The 16,724-nt window shown below is 43.6% G+C and overlaps 2 protein-coding genes across 2 annotated transcripts in view; both read right to left on the minus strand.

Annotated features, from left to right (window-relative positions):
- Positions 1-322: 322 nt before the first annotated feature.
- LOC106520520 (zinc finger E-box-binding homeobox 1) lies at positions 323-5,610 on the minus strand. The gene is made up of 3 exons (XM_014012680.1): positions 5,003-5,610; positions 2,314-4,686; positions 323-921 (listed from the first exon to the last, which is right to left on the minus strand). The coding sequence occupies exons 2-3, from the start codon at positions 4,660-4,662 to the stop codon at positions 565-567; spliced, it is 2,706 nt and encodes a 901-aa protein (XP_013868134.1). The 5' UTR covers positions 4,663-4,686; positions 5,003-5,610; the 3' UTR covers positions 323-564.
- Positions 5,611-9,885: 4,275 nt separating this feature from the next.
- ntd5 (ntl-dependent gene 5) overlaps positions 9,886-16,724 on the minus strand; it is a gene marked incomplete at its 5' end in the record, with an annotated part of 9,713 nt that continues 2,874 nt past the window's right edge. Inside the window, 5 exon segments of the mRNA XM_014012681.1 lie at positions 9,886-10,407; positions 10,500-10,697; positions 10,834-11,016; positions 12,023-12,099; positions 12,492-12,615. Of these exon segments, the coding sequence (XP_013868135.1) occupies positions 10,325-10,407; positions 10,500-10,697; positions 10,834-11,016; positions 12,023-12,099; positions 12,492-12,615 (665 nt within the window).

Consider the following 16,724-nt stretch of genomic DNA (forward strand, 5'->3'; position numbering starts at 1 on the left):
CTAGGTTGTGATCTCCATTCATCCTCTGTAGAAACATTGTATTTTCACTAACAGTCATTCCATCCATGAGCCTAATGATTATATAACAGGCTGCAGTGCAAATAGTTTTCACTCACGGTGATAACTTTATCTTTGAATTATATTAGGATTAAACATAAAACATAAGTAACTGCAAGAGACAAAGATTGGATTTAAGCACACGTGTAGATTTTATAAGACCACAAATACTCATATTTCATCAATTTATGAAATGTCCCGTGAGCCTTTGCTGCCTGAGCATAGGTCAACCTTTCTTCAAGGTTACAGGCTAAAAAAACAAACCAAATAATGTGGGTCACTGAACTGGCTGCTAGTTTAATCATAAAAAAATAAAAGGACTTTACTTAAAAGTATTTGCACTTCATGTATTACATTATTGCATTTGGCCCACAGCCTTTGGATAGATTTTCATTTCGGCCCTCTCTGGGAAAATGTTTGGGCACCCCTGATGATTTTCACGACCTCAAACTTTTATTTTCCTGCGACCCTCGTGAGGCTCCGTACCTTTTCCTTTAGTTAGAAACATTACGTTTCCATCTCGGACTCTGAGTTATCCAGAGTCGACACAGCTGAGCTGTACCATTCTGCGCTCTCTTCTTCCTCCTGCACACCCCCTCTTCCGCCGCCGCCTCCCCCGTCTCCGCCTCTCTCCCGCCTCTCGTTCAGCATCTCCATGGCGACCTGGTGATACGGGTGTTTGCGTTTGGTGTGTCTTCGCAGGGTGTTGCGCTCGGCGAAGCGCGTGTGGCAGAGCTGGCACTGGTAGGGCTTCTCGCCGGTGTGCACCCTTTGGTGGCGCTGGAGCTCCCCCGCCTCCCTGAATCGCTTGGAGCAGATGGGACACACAAAGTTCCTCTGGCCTGTGTGGATGTGCTTGTGTCGCTGTTAGAAGAAAACGACAAACAAGTAGGTGAGCTGTGATGAATTACTGCACACTACTATTGATAATAACCATCATTCTGTCCATCTGTATGGTTTATACTTGATGCTTTTATGAAAATTAGGACATAAAAGGATAGTTTAAGGTCTTTTGTGGAAAGGTTATGAACAATTAATATCTTACTTGTTGCAGATAACTCTAAACAATCTCAGTTTGGAGAAAAATATATTTTTCCTGAAAGACTGGCAAAATAAAAAGGGGAAACACCAAAGAGAGTTTCTGTCATTTAAAAACAACAGTTGTTGCAAAAACAACAAAGCACAATTTTATAAACCGGGTTAACGTGGTTGTTCTGACAGAAATATTCTGATACTGAAGTGCTCCAGACTGCACCGAGCTACAGCTAGCTGCTGCTGTTGCTATTGAAATCTATGTAACTGTAAGCAATTGTTCAGACTGGAAGTCCGAATCATGCGGAGAAAAATGATTAAGTTCTGAGTTACAATGTTTATGGTAAACCTGGTCACACCCTGGATATGATGTCATAGTAAACAAGGAAGTACCCCTAAAACAAGTTCTAGAATCCTGAAATGTAAAACATTGTGTGAATAGAGACTTGTTGATTCTCTTACTGTTTAAAGTAAATAATTACACTTGATCACAAAGTGTGTACCTGCAATTCAGATAATCAAAACATCTAACAAAAACATTAAAAATATCCAAGGTTTATAAATTAGCGTTTGCATGAACTACAATGTAAACATTAATACTAGAGAAATTCTAAGATGTCAGCAGTCCATACAGAACTAAACTGTTTCTTCAAACTAAGGTTGTACAGTTATCTACAGCAGGTAAGATACTGACCATAGCCTCTCCATTAAACCCCATTTCAAAACACTCAAACTAAACCTTTGGTTATTTATTTATTTTCCTAATTCTATTACTTTTTATTTTTAAAAATGTTTTAGACTGACTAAATCTTTTTGTGGAAACCCACTCAAAACATCTGAAGAATAATGTAACAATGTTGGTAAACCAAGCTAAATAAAAAGGTTAATCTGTGTTTAGTATGACTTTAGTATAACACCTAAAAGTACTTTTATCTGTTTACATGACCCATGAACTGTTGTAACTGACAGAAAACTATTTTAGTGAATAAACTATTAACTTAATCATGTTTCATAAGCAAAACAAAATGTTTCAGTTTAAACTTTATAAATTAATGAAATGTTCACATTTTGTTCAGAGAAACTGATTTTGTGTTCTTTCAGAATATATGAAATGAACGTATCCTCATAAATGCATTTCATCAGTAATTCTTGATTCTTTGTGGCATCTTGAGCTCAGATGCTCCCTCAGTGAGGGGATGTAGGACCAGGTGTTTGAACGCTGACCTGCAGGTGGCTGGAGCGTTTGAAGGCTTTGCCGCACTGCTGGCAGACGTGAGGCTTCTTCTGCGAGTGTGTGATGGCGTGCCGCTCCAGATCGGAGAGGTAAAAGAAGATCCGCGGACACAGCTGGCAGCACAGCACCCGACGGGAGCTCAGACTGTTGGGGGACTCCTCCGGAGAGAGGGGGTCCAGGCCCTCGAGGGAGTCCAGTTTGGCAGAGGGGAGGAGAGGTCCGATGGGAGGGGAGGGAGGAGCGGCCGAGTTCAAGAAGTAAAGGTGGTCGTCCAGAGGTAAATGTTCGGGGTGGAGATCGGAGGGGTCGAGTTTAGGTTCTGAGGCTGGTGATTGGGCCGTGGCCTGCGAAGCGGGCGGAGCTAAGGGCTCGCGTGTTGCAGGCGGAGGCTGTGGCGAGGTCGTTGCACAGGTTGATGGCTTCTTCAGTTCACTTTTTTCAGCAGATATGGCTTCACTTCCTGGGTTTGATCCAGAGTAGTTTGGAGATTGAAGGGCTTTGCTGAGGTGGCTGTCCTGCAGTGCAGATGAAGGGACGGTGAGGGATGTGAGAGCGGGGCCAGGGGTCACGGGGCTAACCCCTGACAGGACAAGGGGCGAGCCGCCAGGGCTCAGTTTGACGACGGGGTTAGAAGAAAGCATGGGGCCCAGCCCACCGACCTGAGCGGAGGACAGAGGGAGCGAGAGAGGAGCCGAGGACGCCGTGACCTGGGACAGCTGACCAGTGGAGGGGTCGAGGACAGCGAAGGCGGCGGTGGAGGTAGAGCTGGAGTCGTCGGATGAGGCGGACACAGAGGAGAGGAGAAGTATCACAGGCGTGGAAGCACCGGGCGACATCGGAGCGACTGAGAGGGGAAGCGAGAGGCCAGCTGCACCCGAAGAGGAGGAAGACAGGAGGAGAAGTGGGGGGTTGGTCGAAGAGTTGGTGAGGATCTGGATGGGTTGAGTGGGAAGCGATAACCCAGATGCAGGAGACACAACCCCATTCGCCTCCTGAGTGACATCAACGTTCAGCTCTGGAGGATCTGGGTTTGCCTGTGAGCGTGAAAATATTTCTGGACTTTTTTTTGGATCGTTGACATTTGGTGATGGCTCATCGGCTGATGGGGGGTCAAATTCAGCAGAAGATGGTGCAAGATCTAAACTTTGGCTAAAGCTAGGACCTGCTAATGTAGCCGAATGCGAAGAGCTCTTTTCTTCCTGCTCTGCTGAGTCCACCTGATCAGACTGAGGAGCGCCTGACATGGACGCATCAACTTGCGGCACTTTGAGTCCGTCCGGACTGAGCGTGTACGGGATCCCCTGATCGTCGATGAGAAGCAGGTCTTCTGTGTCGCAGTCTACAGGAGACAGAGACATCAGGACAGAGGTAGAAAAGAAAGAGGGGGACAAGAGGGGTCCTTCAGAGCCCTCATTAACGTCTTCTTCTACCATGTCTCTGTCTCCGTCTCCCTCGTATTCGTCCACCTCCATGATCAGCGAGCTCTCACCACCGGGGTCGCCCACCAGGCGTCCGTGACTCCGGTCTCGACTGACCCTTTTCTTCGGCAAACTCAGATCCAGCGGTTCCGTCTGCTCCTCCGTTTCATCAAACAGTTTAAGAGAATCAGAGTTTGTTTTTCGCAAAATCTGAGGAACGTGTTGCTCGGCTTCTCCATCCGCGGCGTCCTCTTGAACTACAGTAGTGTGGGACACAGAACTCATCTCTGACTCGTCCATGTGCACAGTTTTAACATCCAGAATAGTTGTGTCTTTGCTCTCCTCCTCCTCCTCTTCCTCCAGGAATGATTCTGCATCTGCTCCCTCCTCTGCCTTCTGAGAGGCATCCTGTCTGATGTCCCCTTCTCGTCTAGCAGCTGATCTCTGGACCCGACCTCTGCTTTTTCCTGCGACCGGAGCTTGAGCAGAGGACAGAACAGGCCCCTCAGTTTGTGGAGCAGCACAGTCTTTGGTCAGGCTGACGGCAGAGTTGGCGATTGGCTTCTTGCGCCCCGGAGGAACCACAATTTTGATTCTTACTGGCTGCCCTCGCAGAGCAGGCACTCCAGGCTTTACTTTGATTGGCTGTCTGAGGCCGCCAATCTTACTGGTTTCCTGAGAGGCTGGCTCACAAGTCCCGCCCACCTCTGGCTTTTTCCCATTGATTGATTGAGCATCTCTCCTGATGGTCACTGCTGCTTTGACTAGGCAGGACTTGAGGTTACCTGGTTTGGTGCTGGGTGAGCTGGTTTCATCCTTTGGGTCCAGAACAACCTCTGTTCCTGAATCCTCTCCATGCAGGCTGCCATTTTGGACTTCCAGGCTGCCACTGGTCAGGACTGAGGCCAACTGAGGATCCATTTTGGGGCATACCTCTTTCTATTTCTGTTTAATATAAAGAAAAAAGGAGTATGGGATTACAAACTTCAAGTGTTAAATTTAGAATGAAATGAGTAGATTAAAAATACATTTAAAAAGGGTTGGATTAAAAAAATGTTTTTAATCCAAAACTCAGCACAGATTTGGAGCCATAACACAGATCATGCACATTACATCTCCAGGAAGAGACCGAGGACTGACCCCCCTCCTCCCCCTCTTCCTCTACATCAAGATCGTCTATTTCTGCCGCTTTTGGCGTTTTTCTGAACCCACAGTTTAGCGATTTAGGAAAGATGAAAGAGAAATAACATGCAACACAAACCTTTCCTGATTACTTGTCAGATTATTACACTCCCAACCCGTTTGGATTGCAGATGGGAATTATATATTGGAATAAAACCCGAGCAGAAGAGTCCGCGGAGGACGCCATTACGCACAGTCCTGGGTCCGAAACGCCATTGTTATTATTAAATCTCATTTATCTGTGCGCCTTGGCAGCTCTCGGACCTGCGTCTCCTAACCGAGCAGAGACACGAGTCTGTTGTTAGTCTCTACAGCCCGGTTCTGAGCGGATCCGTCTGTGTCCGCAGGTTACCGGAGCTCTGCCTCGGACCTACAGCCAGCCATTTTAGAGCCGACGGTCCGAGGCACCGAGAGCGCAGCTTCAGGACAAACTTTCCCGGCGCGCAGTCGTTGGATTTCCAGCCCTCCCCTCCTCCTCCTCAGCTGCTGCTGCTGCTGCTGCCGCCGCTCGGACGCGCTTTCCCATACATTTAATAATAATAATTTAAAAATTTTCATTTAAACTCTACTCCACCCCAGACCGCCGCTGCATTGGGACTGGCTTACTCCGAGCTGTGGAGATTTCCGGAGGACCAAATATGACGGTGCGGGGTGGGGAAAAAAAAGAAAAAAGGAAAGGAAAGGGTGATGCTGCGAATGGTGAGGGAGGGAGGGAAGGAAAGAAGGAAGGAGGGGTCAAAGGGTGTTGCTATGGTGTCGCAGCCTACCGGGTCCGACCAGCAGCCATGTTCAGCCTATGAGTACAGTTGAACCCGCAGCCTTGCGCGTGACTCCGCGCGCCTTAAAGAGCCAGTGAGAGCAGGGTGCGCGTTACAGTCACCTGAAGGCTAGTCTCATCCAACACAGGCTCTTATTACTCTACTGGTTTTGATGTAATAATTCGTCCATAGATTACAATTCTGTAGTTTTCTGTGCGCAGTGCATTGTGGGGAGGGGTCAGAGGTTATTTGATATAAACAAACCAGCATACTTTTAGTTTTGATGGACAAGACTGCATTTTTCCTTTTACTTGATGAGTTATGTAAGAGAAAACACAGGATGAGGTGAAATGTTGGGTTAGAATTTTTTTGTTTGTTTTTTGTAACAACTATAATTGTGTAACTTAACTATGGGGTGCCAAGTGTAAGATAAAATGTTGAAAAATGTCACTAACACATTTTCATTATTTAGCTCACTTTTTTAGTGTAAAATCCTAGCTTAGAAGTTTTCCGAAACATTTTATTATTATCACTCAGTGGTGGGCACAGTTCCCCTAAAGCACTAATAGGGGAACTAATTTCCTGATTAGTGCTTTAGGGGGGTTGCGAAATTTAAAAAAATTATTAGTGGATTTGCTCTTGGTAAATATATAGGCTAAATTTAGAAGCACTAACTGAGGTCTTTAAATGTTATTGATCAACATTAATGTTAACAGCTGACAGTGAAAGCTGATGCACAGTTTGTTCATATGTGTGTCACCCACTTATAGAAGGTGACAATATTATATTGACAATATATGAACTCAAGTATGGCTGTGGAATGTCGATGATAAGTCATAAGAGAGCAACTCAAAAAGAAAAAATAAGTAGGTCCTCTGGATGGGTTCTTCTTTAGTGAAACGTTTCGTCTCTCCTCCAAGAGACATCTTCAGTCTGATGAGTTTCAGGTGAACTCAGCCTTATAAGCACTGCCTCCACATGGTGGACAAACAGGTTAGTCACATGCAAAAGAGGGCCATCGCTTAACAATAGGCTTGATTGGCTCTATTGTTCATAGAGGGTCATGTGCCCCATCACCTGACTTATTGGTTTGGATGCTGTGGTTCTTAGGTGTCCTGTTATATGTATGTAGTGAATGCAGGTGGGGCTCAATGTCCCCTTGTTTTTGTTTGTTTTTTTCCCTCTTTGTGTTGGTATCATTGGGGCCCTGATTCACACCTTTTGCTCACAGGGGGCTGGGTCATACTTGCAATGACAGCATTGTAGGAGGAGGGACAACTGGACATGAAGGCCTTCACCTCTTTTTTTAATGGTGGACGGTTTTTCTTCACAAAGATGGCTTCCTTTACTCCTCTCTCAAACCAAGTTCCTCTCTATCAAGGATGAGATCATCTTCATCCCTGAAAGAGTGACCGCTGGCCTGTAGATGAGTGTAAACTGCAGAGTCCTGACCCGACGAAGTAACTCGTCTGTGTTGGGACATTCTTTTGAACAGTGGCTGTTTTGTTTCTCCGATGTATAACTGATCACACTCCTCCAGACACTTAACAGCATTTACAATATTGTTCTGTTTTTGCTGGGGAACTGGATCTTTGGGGTGAACTAATCTTTGCCGTAATGTGTTTTGGAATTTGAAAGTCACTGGGACGTCATGTTTAGAGAATAAACGTCTCAGTTTCTCTGAAACTCCCGCCACATACTGAATGACGACTGGTTTGGGTCTGGGTTTAGGGTCTTCTTTTTCAGCTGGTTGTTGGCTGGAATCCTGTTTGGGTTTCTTGTCGGCTTTCAGAAAAGCCCAGTCAGGATAACCACACTGCTCCAGGGCCTGTCTTGTGTGTGATTTCTCTTTCTCTCTGGCTCCTGTGTTTGTGGGGACACTGTCTGCTCTGTGGTACAGAGTCCTGACGACTCCTAACTTGTGTTGGAGTGGGTGATGGGTAAGAGAGCAACATGGCAATATGTGACTCATGTTGTCTGTTGAAGAATGTTCATGGGTTGACTGGGTTATTTTAGTGCTTTAGAATTAGCTTTAGCTAAAACTTTCGGTGCATTAGTGCTTTAGAATTAGGGGACCTAAATATTTGAGTTAGTGTTTTAGGGCTAGTGGAACAAATTTTTAGATTAGTGCTGCCCACCGCTGTTATCACTCTTTTTACTTGTTGCTAATTTTTACTAAATATCAAATTTAAATGTTATTTCTAAATTTTAAATTCTAAATTCAAATATAAAAGTTACATCTGTAGTTAAATGCTAAAAATTTAATATTTTTTTTTAAATTAAATTAAAATATTTCAATAGCCTATATGCCACGGACATCCGGTCAAGCACTTGATGCCACTCGCAGCACTTCCGGTTCACGGTCAACACAGAGTTAGCGAAAGATTTTTTCACCCGACAACGACTTAATGATCTCCACAGTACAGAATTAGCATATCACATGTACCAACATTAACACAGGAGACATACAGGTTCAGCCAAGTGGAAAAAAATCGCTCCAAAGTGGATTAAAGCCATAAAAACAAAGGAAAGACTTTCGTGTTTATGGTTCCAGAATTTAGCCTTTTTTGCTATTCTGTGGCTGCTTGTTCTGTGAATTTTTCACGTAGAGCTGTGACACTTATATTGTTGGAAAGAGCAGAGTCTGGGCTTTAAATTGATGGGCTACTTGTATGGTTTGGATCGTTTCCCCCGACATTAGTGAACTGAAAACGTAATGATTATCAGGCAGAGGTTCTGCTGCTCTCGGTGCTCGGGAGGAAGGGGTGGGGGGCGCTCGTCACTCGGCTTTAGTCTACGCTGTAATATACACGCTAACAAGTTTTTACTTTTGCATAAAACTCATGACAAAGTCGCATAAAAACATTTCATATAACACAAACGCGCGTGCGCACATACACCTTTGTACCGGCTGCTGTGTTAGCTTCCTGCTAGCTGTCGTGTGGAGGAGGTCTTTCCTCTCCCGGTCTTGGCAGTAAAATGGGATAAATGTACATTTCTTTTTTGTAACCTTCATCTTCTCATTTCTGATGCTGRCTCTTGAATATCCTCAGGTTAGAAATGCCGATTACAAACGCAAGCTTGAGCTTTTAAAGATAAGTTTTCCCTGTAATGCTATGATCAACAGCTGTCACCTCCTCATCAAGAGGAAAATGGATAAAAACTAACTACTCGATCTTATCTGCTGCTTAGTGGACACAACGGCGCACAACAGAACTCACGTTTTATACCATTAGATCACAGATGCTTTAACTTTTGTGACTTTTTCACGGACTAGTACTAGGAGCTAACGGTAAAAACATAGGCAGTAAGCAGGGAGTGGAAGGGAGGAGCGTGGCAAGAATTTTACCGGAAATACATCATTAATGGCATATAGGCTATTCTGTTGGTGTGCGGCTTTTGTTGTGACATCATCATCCTGTGACAAACATTGCTAACTCTGGTATCTGAGTTGTCAGGCCATAGGTTTGCCTACCATCCATATTATTTACAATGAACACATTTTGAATTTAATTTTAAATGCCATCTTCAGCAGCACTAGCAGAGTTAGCAGTGTTAGCTTTGGTAATACTAAACCTGTAAAGAAAAATTGGCAGAAAAATTGCTAAAAAGCTAAATGTAAAAATTAGAGGAAGCTAACAATAACAGGTAATTGCTTACCACTAAGACAGCTGTGACGGTTTTCAACATTAGTGAAAAAGTTAATCCACTAATCAAAAAACTTGGTTCCTCTATTCACTGCTTAGCAGAAAACTGGGTTTCATGTACTTTTTTGTTTTTGTGTAAAATCTCATTGTCTTCCAGACATTCTCAAGACTATTTCACATTTTGCTTTTACTGACAGATTTTACAGCATGCAGATTTATTTGATTGTCCACTTTCCAGCAGCTACTGTCTGCAATGTGTTAATCTGGATACGTTACAGTTCTCACATCATACAGACTGAATATGAATGAGGAAAGTTACATTTAATCCAAACAAAATCTACATTTGCTACACTTTAAAGTAAGTGAATGAAAATTAACTGGATTTGAGGAATTGTTGCATTGAACCTGTCTTTTATTTATTGTGAAAGTCCTGTTTGTTGTTGCTCTGAAGCGTAGTTTGACAGAAGTAGCCTGGTGGGTCAACCTCTTCTTTTCCTCCTTGTATTTATAACCACCTCAGAAAACTCTGTGTGCCGATAAATAACCAGAGAGTAAACCATTATCCACATGATTTTTATTTTTAAAACTCACATTTTAAACCTTACAAGCCTCAGGATATGGCGCGTTGGGCGTGGCCACAGTAGAACACCACAGAGTCAAGTCAGGAATTAGGCTCTGGTTTAAACTAATGTGCTTACATCATCCTAAAGGCCTAAAGCAGAGTGGGCCGCCTCGACACCGGAGGAGGACTGAAGTAACACTTGAAGGCTCTGCTTGATTATAATTATTCTATGCATAATTACGCTTTTATTGACAGCGTGCAAGACAAAAGCAGAGAGCAGCGTTCAAACCCACGAGGCCTCGAGTACCAGAGCTGATTCACATTAGCTGTGATAAATCTAACAGACAGCATCTAACAAACCATAATCAAAGCACATCAGCCGTTGAAGCTGCGGCGTGTGGTCACAACGATGTGTGTGGACCGGGTGCATGTCGTCACTCCACATCGCCAGGCTCACACGCTTCGATTTCTGAAACCAGCCGATGGGGGAAGAGTTTATACTGCAACCATGTGGGCTCTAAAAGCAAAAGATAAATAAATAATTATAAAAAAGTGTATTATTGTTGAACAAATTACAATCAGAGGGATGGATGATGGGTTGGGGTTTACCAAGGTAGCATGCAGGGGTCTGCAGCTTGCCATCAAAGCAGGTCTGAGCTGCGGTGAAGCTGCAGTGTTTCCGGGGATGTTTGCAGAAAAATGTCACATTTTCCCCGTGGGGCACCACAGCGTCCGTTATATCAAACGGCCAGCGCTTGATGCCGCCAATCACCACACGGCTCCTCTCGGCGGGAATGACACAGCGAGCTGAGGGCATCAGAAACAGAAATGCTGACACATCGTGTGCTGAAACCAAGTTTTTTTTTTGTTGTTGTTTTTTAAATGACAAGTTCTAAAAATGCCCTTTGGTTTTCCTGAAAGGCCCACTTGAGTCGTTGCTCACCTCTGCAGTGTGGCGGCGATGCGCTCCAGCTGCCGTTTGACAGGCAGGTGATCTTCTGGGGTCCGTCCAGCAGGTAGTTCTTCCTGCATAGATAGTGGATGTCAAATCCCACCTCATACTCAGCCTTCTGAACTGCAACCACGTAGCCCTGCTTCACTTCCTGCGGTGGCTGGCAGAACAGCCCTGAAAGACGGGGAGAAGCAGAAGGGTTCTGTCATTCTTCTTTGTTCACCTGCATCTTTTGAAAAATGTTCTTCCTAAAACTAAAAGTCTAGAGACGTTAGAGATCACTCAGCTACTACCACACCAAATTTTAGCTCATTATCTGTAAAACTGAGTCTTTCGATATGTTGGCAAATGCTGATTATTTGTGGAGTTCATTTTGAATTGTATTCTCTTTAAAAGTTAATCAGCTGCAGATGTGCACCCAGTGTTTACGTTTCAAGAGCTTGGCTAAAACCCATCCAATGGTTTGTAAGATATTTTGCTAATAGACAAGTTTGATACCAATGGTTAACATCAAAGTTTTAAGCAAAAAAAATGTAATGAGATGTTGAGTCCATGGACTACGTGTGAGCAACTCTCAGCTACGGCCACGGCAAATTTTGGCGCAGTTTTTGTAAAACTGGATTAATTCTAGCTGTTTTTGCATTTGCTGAGGTTGCTTAGTTGTGGCAGCCGTTTTGAATTGCATCACCTCCAAAAGTTCATCAGTTATAGATGCACATCCAGTTATTATATTTTGATAGTTTTGTTAAAATCTGACTGGTTGTTCAAGAAATATTCAGCAAAACTTAATCCTGAAAATCATTTTCTGTTTTCATCAAACAAGCCGAACAATCTCGCCTTTCACCACAAGAGGGCAGAAGAGATCTGCCATTCACATACCTCTGTGTGTGTGTGTGTGTGTGTGTGTGTGTGTGTGTGTGTGTGTGTGTGNGTGTGTGTGTGTGTGTGTGTGTGTGTGTGTGTGTGTGTGTTTCTGGCTGATGGAAAAATACAAACAAATCTCCCAACTAACACTTATTTTCAGTCTCTCGCCTCATTCACACATGATTCAGTCTTTTCCTTCTAATATTCAAAGTTGAGAAAACAAAACGAGTAAAAGTCCTGCTGAGCGTGAAGCGGATGTAGCACACATGTATGTTTACACACTGTGGTTGGTGCGTGGAAAATGCCGCACACTTACTTTTACATGTGGGGTGAGGAAACAGCCAGGTTCGATTCTCCTGACAGAAGTTTTCACTCGTCCCAACTATTCCTGCCCTGCAGGAAGGCAGAAGGAAACAGATGGTGGGGTGAACATGTACTGTAGATAATCAGCTTCATTGACTTTAAAGTGTAATTTTTTATTACTGTCTCCTTTTTCAGACTGTTTATGTGCTCGCTTCTGGCTGACACATCCACTCAGACTCGTTTTTTCCTGTGAGATGAGTCAGAGCGTAAAGGGAAGTCTATACAAGATTTCGACTGTAATGACCCAGTTAGCTGAATGGAGGGATCGTCAGCTGGGAGATCAAAATGAATTCCCTGCCATTCATCGCTCATCACACCAGCGTCCCTCCTTCCCTCCTCATTTCTACTTCTTCACACTCCATTTATCACTTCCTCCGTTCCTTTTCTCTCGCTCTATCGGGCTTCTCGAGGCCCTCACTCACCCAGACAGGCAGCTGTAGTGGATTGAGCTCCCTACGCTGGTGTCACCGTGGATGCTGAAGGTGTCGGTCACCTCTGTGGGCAGAGAGCACATTCGGGCCGAAGTGCGTTCAGGTGACCGAGTCTCTGAGGGACACAAAAGAAACCCACAAAAGTAGAGGATGCCAAAATACCTGAAACTTTATCTGAAGGAACATCTAACCTACAGTCACTATTATAAACAGAATAGCTGACCAAAAACTTAGCTTAGCTAAATCATAATCCGCTAACTAAAAACATAGCTTAGCTAAATCATGATCCACTAACTAAAAACATAGCTTCTCTAATGCTAAACATGTGAAAGAATTAGTGTTAAACTGAACAACGAAACAAGTAAAAAATTAGCAGAAGCTAACATTAACAGCTAAACAAGGAAAAAATTAGTTTAAGCCAGTGCTGGACACAGTTCCCCTAAAGCACTAAAATACTAATAGGGGAACTAATTTCCTGATTAGTGCTTTAGGGATTTTTCTAATTTTAAAATGTATTAGTGGATTAGCACTTGCTAAATTTCTAGGCTAAATTTAGAAGCACTAACTGAGGTCTTTAAATGTTATTGATCAACGTTAATGTTAACAGCTGACAGTGAAAGCTGATGCACAGTTTGTTCATTTGTGTGTCACTTATCCACCATAGGTGACAATATATTGACAATATATGAACTCAAATGTGGCTGTGGGATGTCAATGATAAGTTTTAAGAGAGCAACATGACAATATGTGACTCATGTTGTCTGTTGAAGAATGTTCATGGGTTGACTGGGTTATTTTAGTGCTGTAGAATTAGGGGACCTAAATATTTGAGTTAGTGCTTTAGAATTAGGGGACCTAAATATTTGAGTTAGTGCTTTAGAATTAGGGGACCTAAATATTTGAGTTAGTGTTTTAGGGCCAGTGGAACAAATTTTTAGAATTTAGTGCTGCCCACCACTGGTGGAAGCCAACAATAAAAGCTAACTGCTAAGTCGACTGTTACAAACTGCATCACGTGTGATTAGCTGTGTCCAAATTCAGGGGTTGCATCCTTCGAAGGCTGAATTTGTCGGCAGCTTACATCAATGCTCCTCGCCGAAGGCTGTCTAAATTCAAAGGCACCTTCAGTTGTGGTTCACATATTTGTCCTCCTTTTTTCCCGATTTAAGGGACAAGTCCGGTGTCTGTCCCGGCCATATGCATTGTGGGATGACCAGAGATTATTTTTTGCTTGTAATGGAGGATGAATTGAGAGACAGTAGTACAATTTTAAATAAAAACCTGACTGTATAAAATATTAAAGTTTAAAGAAGTCTTTAAACCTAAACTGTTGTTGGGATTTTTGTCATTTGCATAGACATGTATTTCTTGTCAAAAATCAAACAAGCTTGTATGGTGAAATAAACAAGCTCGTACGGCTGATCCTTTAGTTGTTCAAGTATTGCCTCTAAGCTAATTCTGTTAATTTATATTAATATTTTGCTACTTTCTATTTTTTTGCCTCTGTTTAGCATCGTCATGTTTGCTAGACGACAGGACATACGTAAGGGTGGGAATAAAGCTGAAAGCTTGACCGTCCAAATTTACAACCACTTTCATCCGGTCTTCGAGGTCGAAAAAGGACCAGGCCCAGCTAGACCGGGTGGCTGGATTCTCCGAAAGACCCAGTCCCTGAATTTGGACATAGCCTGTCTCTTTCCAGCTGAAGTCTGGTGGGACACAAACCTGTTGATGTTAGCTTGTTAGTTAACTGTTAGCAGACTCAAAGTTGGCAAAACCTAATTTAGCAGAAGCTAATTTATTCATTAATGGTTTTCAAAAGTTAATGAAAATGCTAATCTTACCTTAATAGTTATAAAACAGAAGCCTGAACACTTCATTATTGTCAGTGTGATGTTCATATTGTTACGTAAACCTAACATTCAGCAGTAAAACCGTCAAACTTGATGCTATTTTTTACAGGTAAGGTAAAGAATGAGTAAAACTGTCATTTTTATCTCATTTGACTGGGTTAAACCAGGGTTTCTGTGACCCACAGAGGCGATTTCACTTAACGTCTTGATCTATTTCAGATCAAATAACCCTCCTTAGGTAAGAAATCAAAGTTCAAAGAGCCAGCAAACGCAACCGCCTCACACCTCTCCAGGCTCACAGCTATAACTGCGATTGTATAACTCCTGGCACTGTTCATTCCTGCAAGCCCGAGTGCCTCGGCGCTTGTGGAAATATAAATATAAAGAGTGGTGCTTAGAGAGAGAGGGAGAGAGAGGCTGGAGTGACCTGAGCCGCATCAAGCGCAGTTTTTTGAAGCCTAACGCTGGGCTCGGAGAAGCTCTCGCCCGAGGACTCTCCTCTGAAAGTGGAGGAACGTTAACGGGAGAGCGTAGAGGAGGCACCTATGGGGAGAGGGAGTCTGGCTCCAGATGAGAGCCCGCTGCCAAGTTCTGTTTTTTTCACATACCGCCCCTCTCCTGCAACCCACACACAGTCTCTGATACCAAAACTGCAGTGAAACAGGTATACATTTAATTCTTCTTTTAAAATTTTTAAAACTGCAAGTTTGAATGGAGGAAAAATGTCCGCAACTGAAAGCTGAATGCACATCACCCACCACCTTTCATGCAAGAATTTTGAACTAAGTTCATCTCATGTTACAGCAGTTTTGGTCAAACCTTGCCTTGACTTTGTGTTCTCATTATGAAAGAATGACACTCAGCTACTGCTACTACAAAATTTAGCTTAAAATCTGTTAAACTCATCTAAGTTATAGCAGTTTTCATGTACAATAAGATGGCTTAGCTCTGGCCAGATTGAATAATGACTCTGAGCATTAACGAGCCATATAATTCCTAAGAGTTTTGTTAAAATCTGTCCATTGGTTCAAGAGATGTATTTACCACATACAGTACGTCCCACATAACAAAATTACTCTGTGCCAGTTCTGGCCTACATTATGCAGTAACAGTTGGCCCAGATACTGCCAAGAATGACAGTCGTTGGTGTGCCAGAAGTGGTCCATGAATGGGCCAGCACCACTTAAACCAAACCACAGCCACACCAGTTGCGGCATGGATAGATTTGGTCCACATATACCAAACCACAACTGGGCCAGTTGTGGCATTGACAGATTTGGGCCACCTACACCAAACTACAATTGGGCCAATTGTGGCATTGACAGATTTGGGCCACCTACACCAAACTACAATTGGGCCAATTGTGGCATTGACAGATTTGGGCCATCAAAACCAAACCACAACTGGGCCAGTAGTGGCATTGACAAATTTTGGCCATCTAAACCAAACCACAACAGGGCCAGTTGTGGCATTGACATATTTGGGTCATCTAAACCAAACCACAACTGGGCCAGTTGTGACATTGATAGGTTTTGACCATCTAAAACAAACCACAACTGGGCCATTTGTGGCATTGAAAGATTTTGGCCATCTAAACCAAACCACAACTGGGCCAGTTGTAGCATTGATATGTTTTGGCCATCTAAACCAAACCACAGCAGGGCCAGTTGTGGCAATTGCAGATTTGGACCACCTAAACCAAACCACAACTGGGCCAGTTGTGGCAATTGCAGAATTGGACCACCTAAACCAAACCACAACTGGGCCAGTTGTGGCATTTTTGACCATCTAAAACCAAACCACAACTGGGCCAGTTGTAGCATTGATAGGTTTTGGCCATCTAAACCAAACCACAACTGGGCCAGTTGTGGCAATTGCAGATTTGGACTACCTAAACCAAACCACAACTGGGCCAGTTGTGGCATTCATAGATTTGGGCCATCTAAACCAAACCACAACCAGGCATGCCAGGGAGGTCTGGCTTTCTCTCCTACATCTGACTACAGATAAGCATTGGAAGATGCAGATGCAGAAAAACACGATTGCTGCTTCGCCTCCAGCAATGGGTAACAGAAACTCACCAGTTTGACCTAATCTGTCGAGGACCGTTAAGGTTTTTGTGTGTTTTACTCTGTTTTTACATGCAACCAAAGAGCCTAAAGCAGCGAGGTCGTCCTTGGCTCCGGTTGTAGAGAGGAGACCTTATCAGAGGCCTCGGATGGAGAAGGATGAGAGGAGAACAGGGAGAAGAAAAGCCTGGAGCAGCGTGAGCAAAGAGAGCTCTCTGACTCTCCTAACTGTGATCTGTCGCCCACACACACACACACACACACACACACACACACACACACACACACACACACAATACAAG

The sequence above is a fragment of the Austrofundulus limnaeus genome, unplaced genomic scaffold (assembly GCF_001266775.1).
Source record: "Austrofundulus limnaeus strain Quisiro unplaced genomic scaffold, Austrofundulus_limnaeus-1.0 Scaffold93, whole genome shotgun sequence".
NCBI classification, from domain to species: Eukaryota; Metazoa; Chordata; class Actinopteri; order Cyprinodontiformes; family Rivulidae; genus Austrofundulus; species Austrofundulus limnaeus.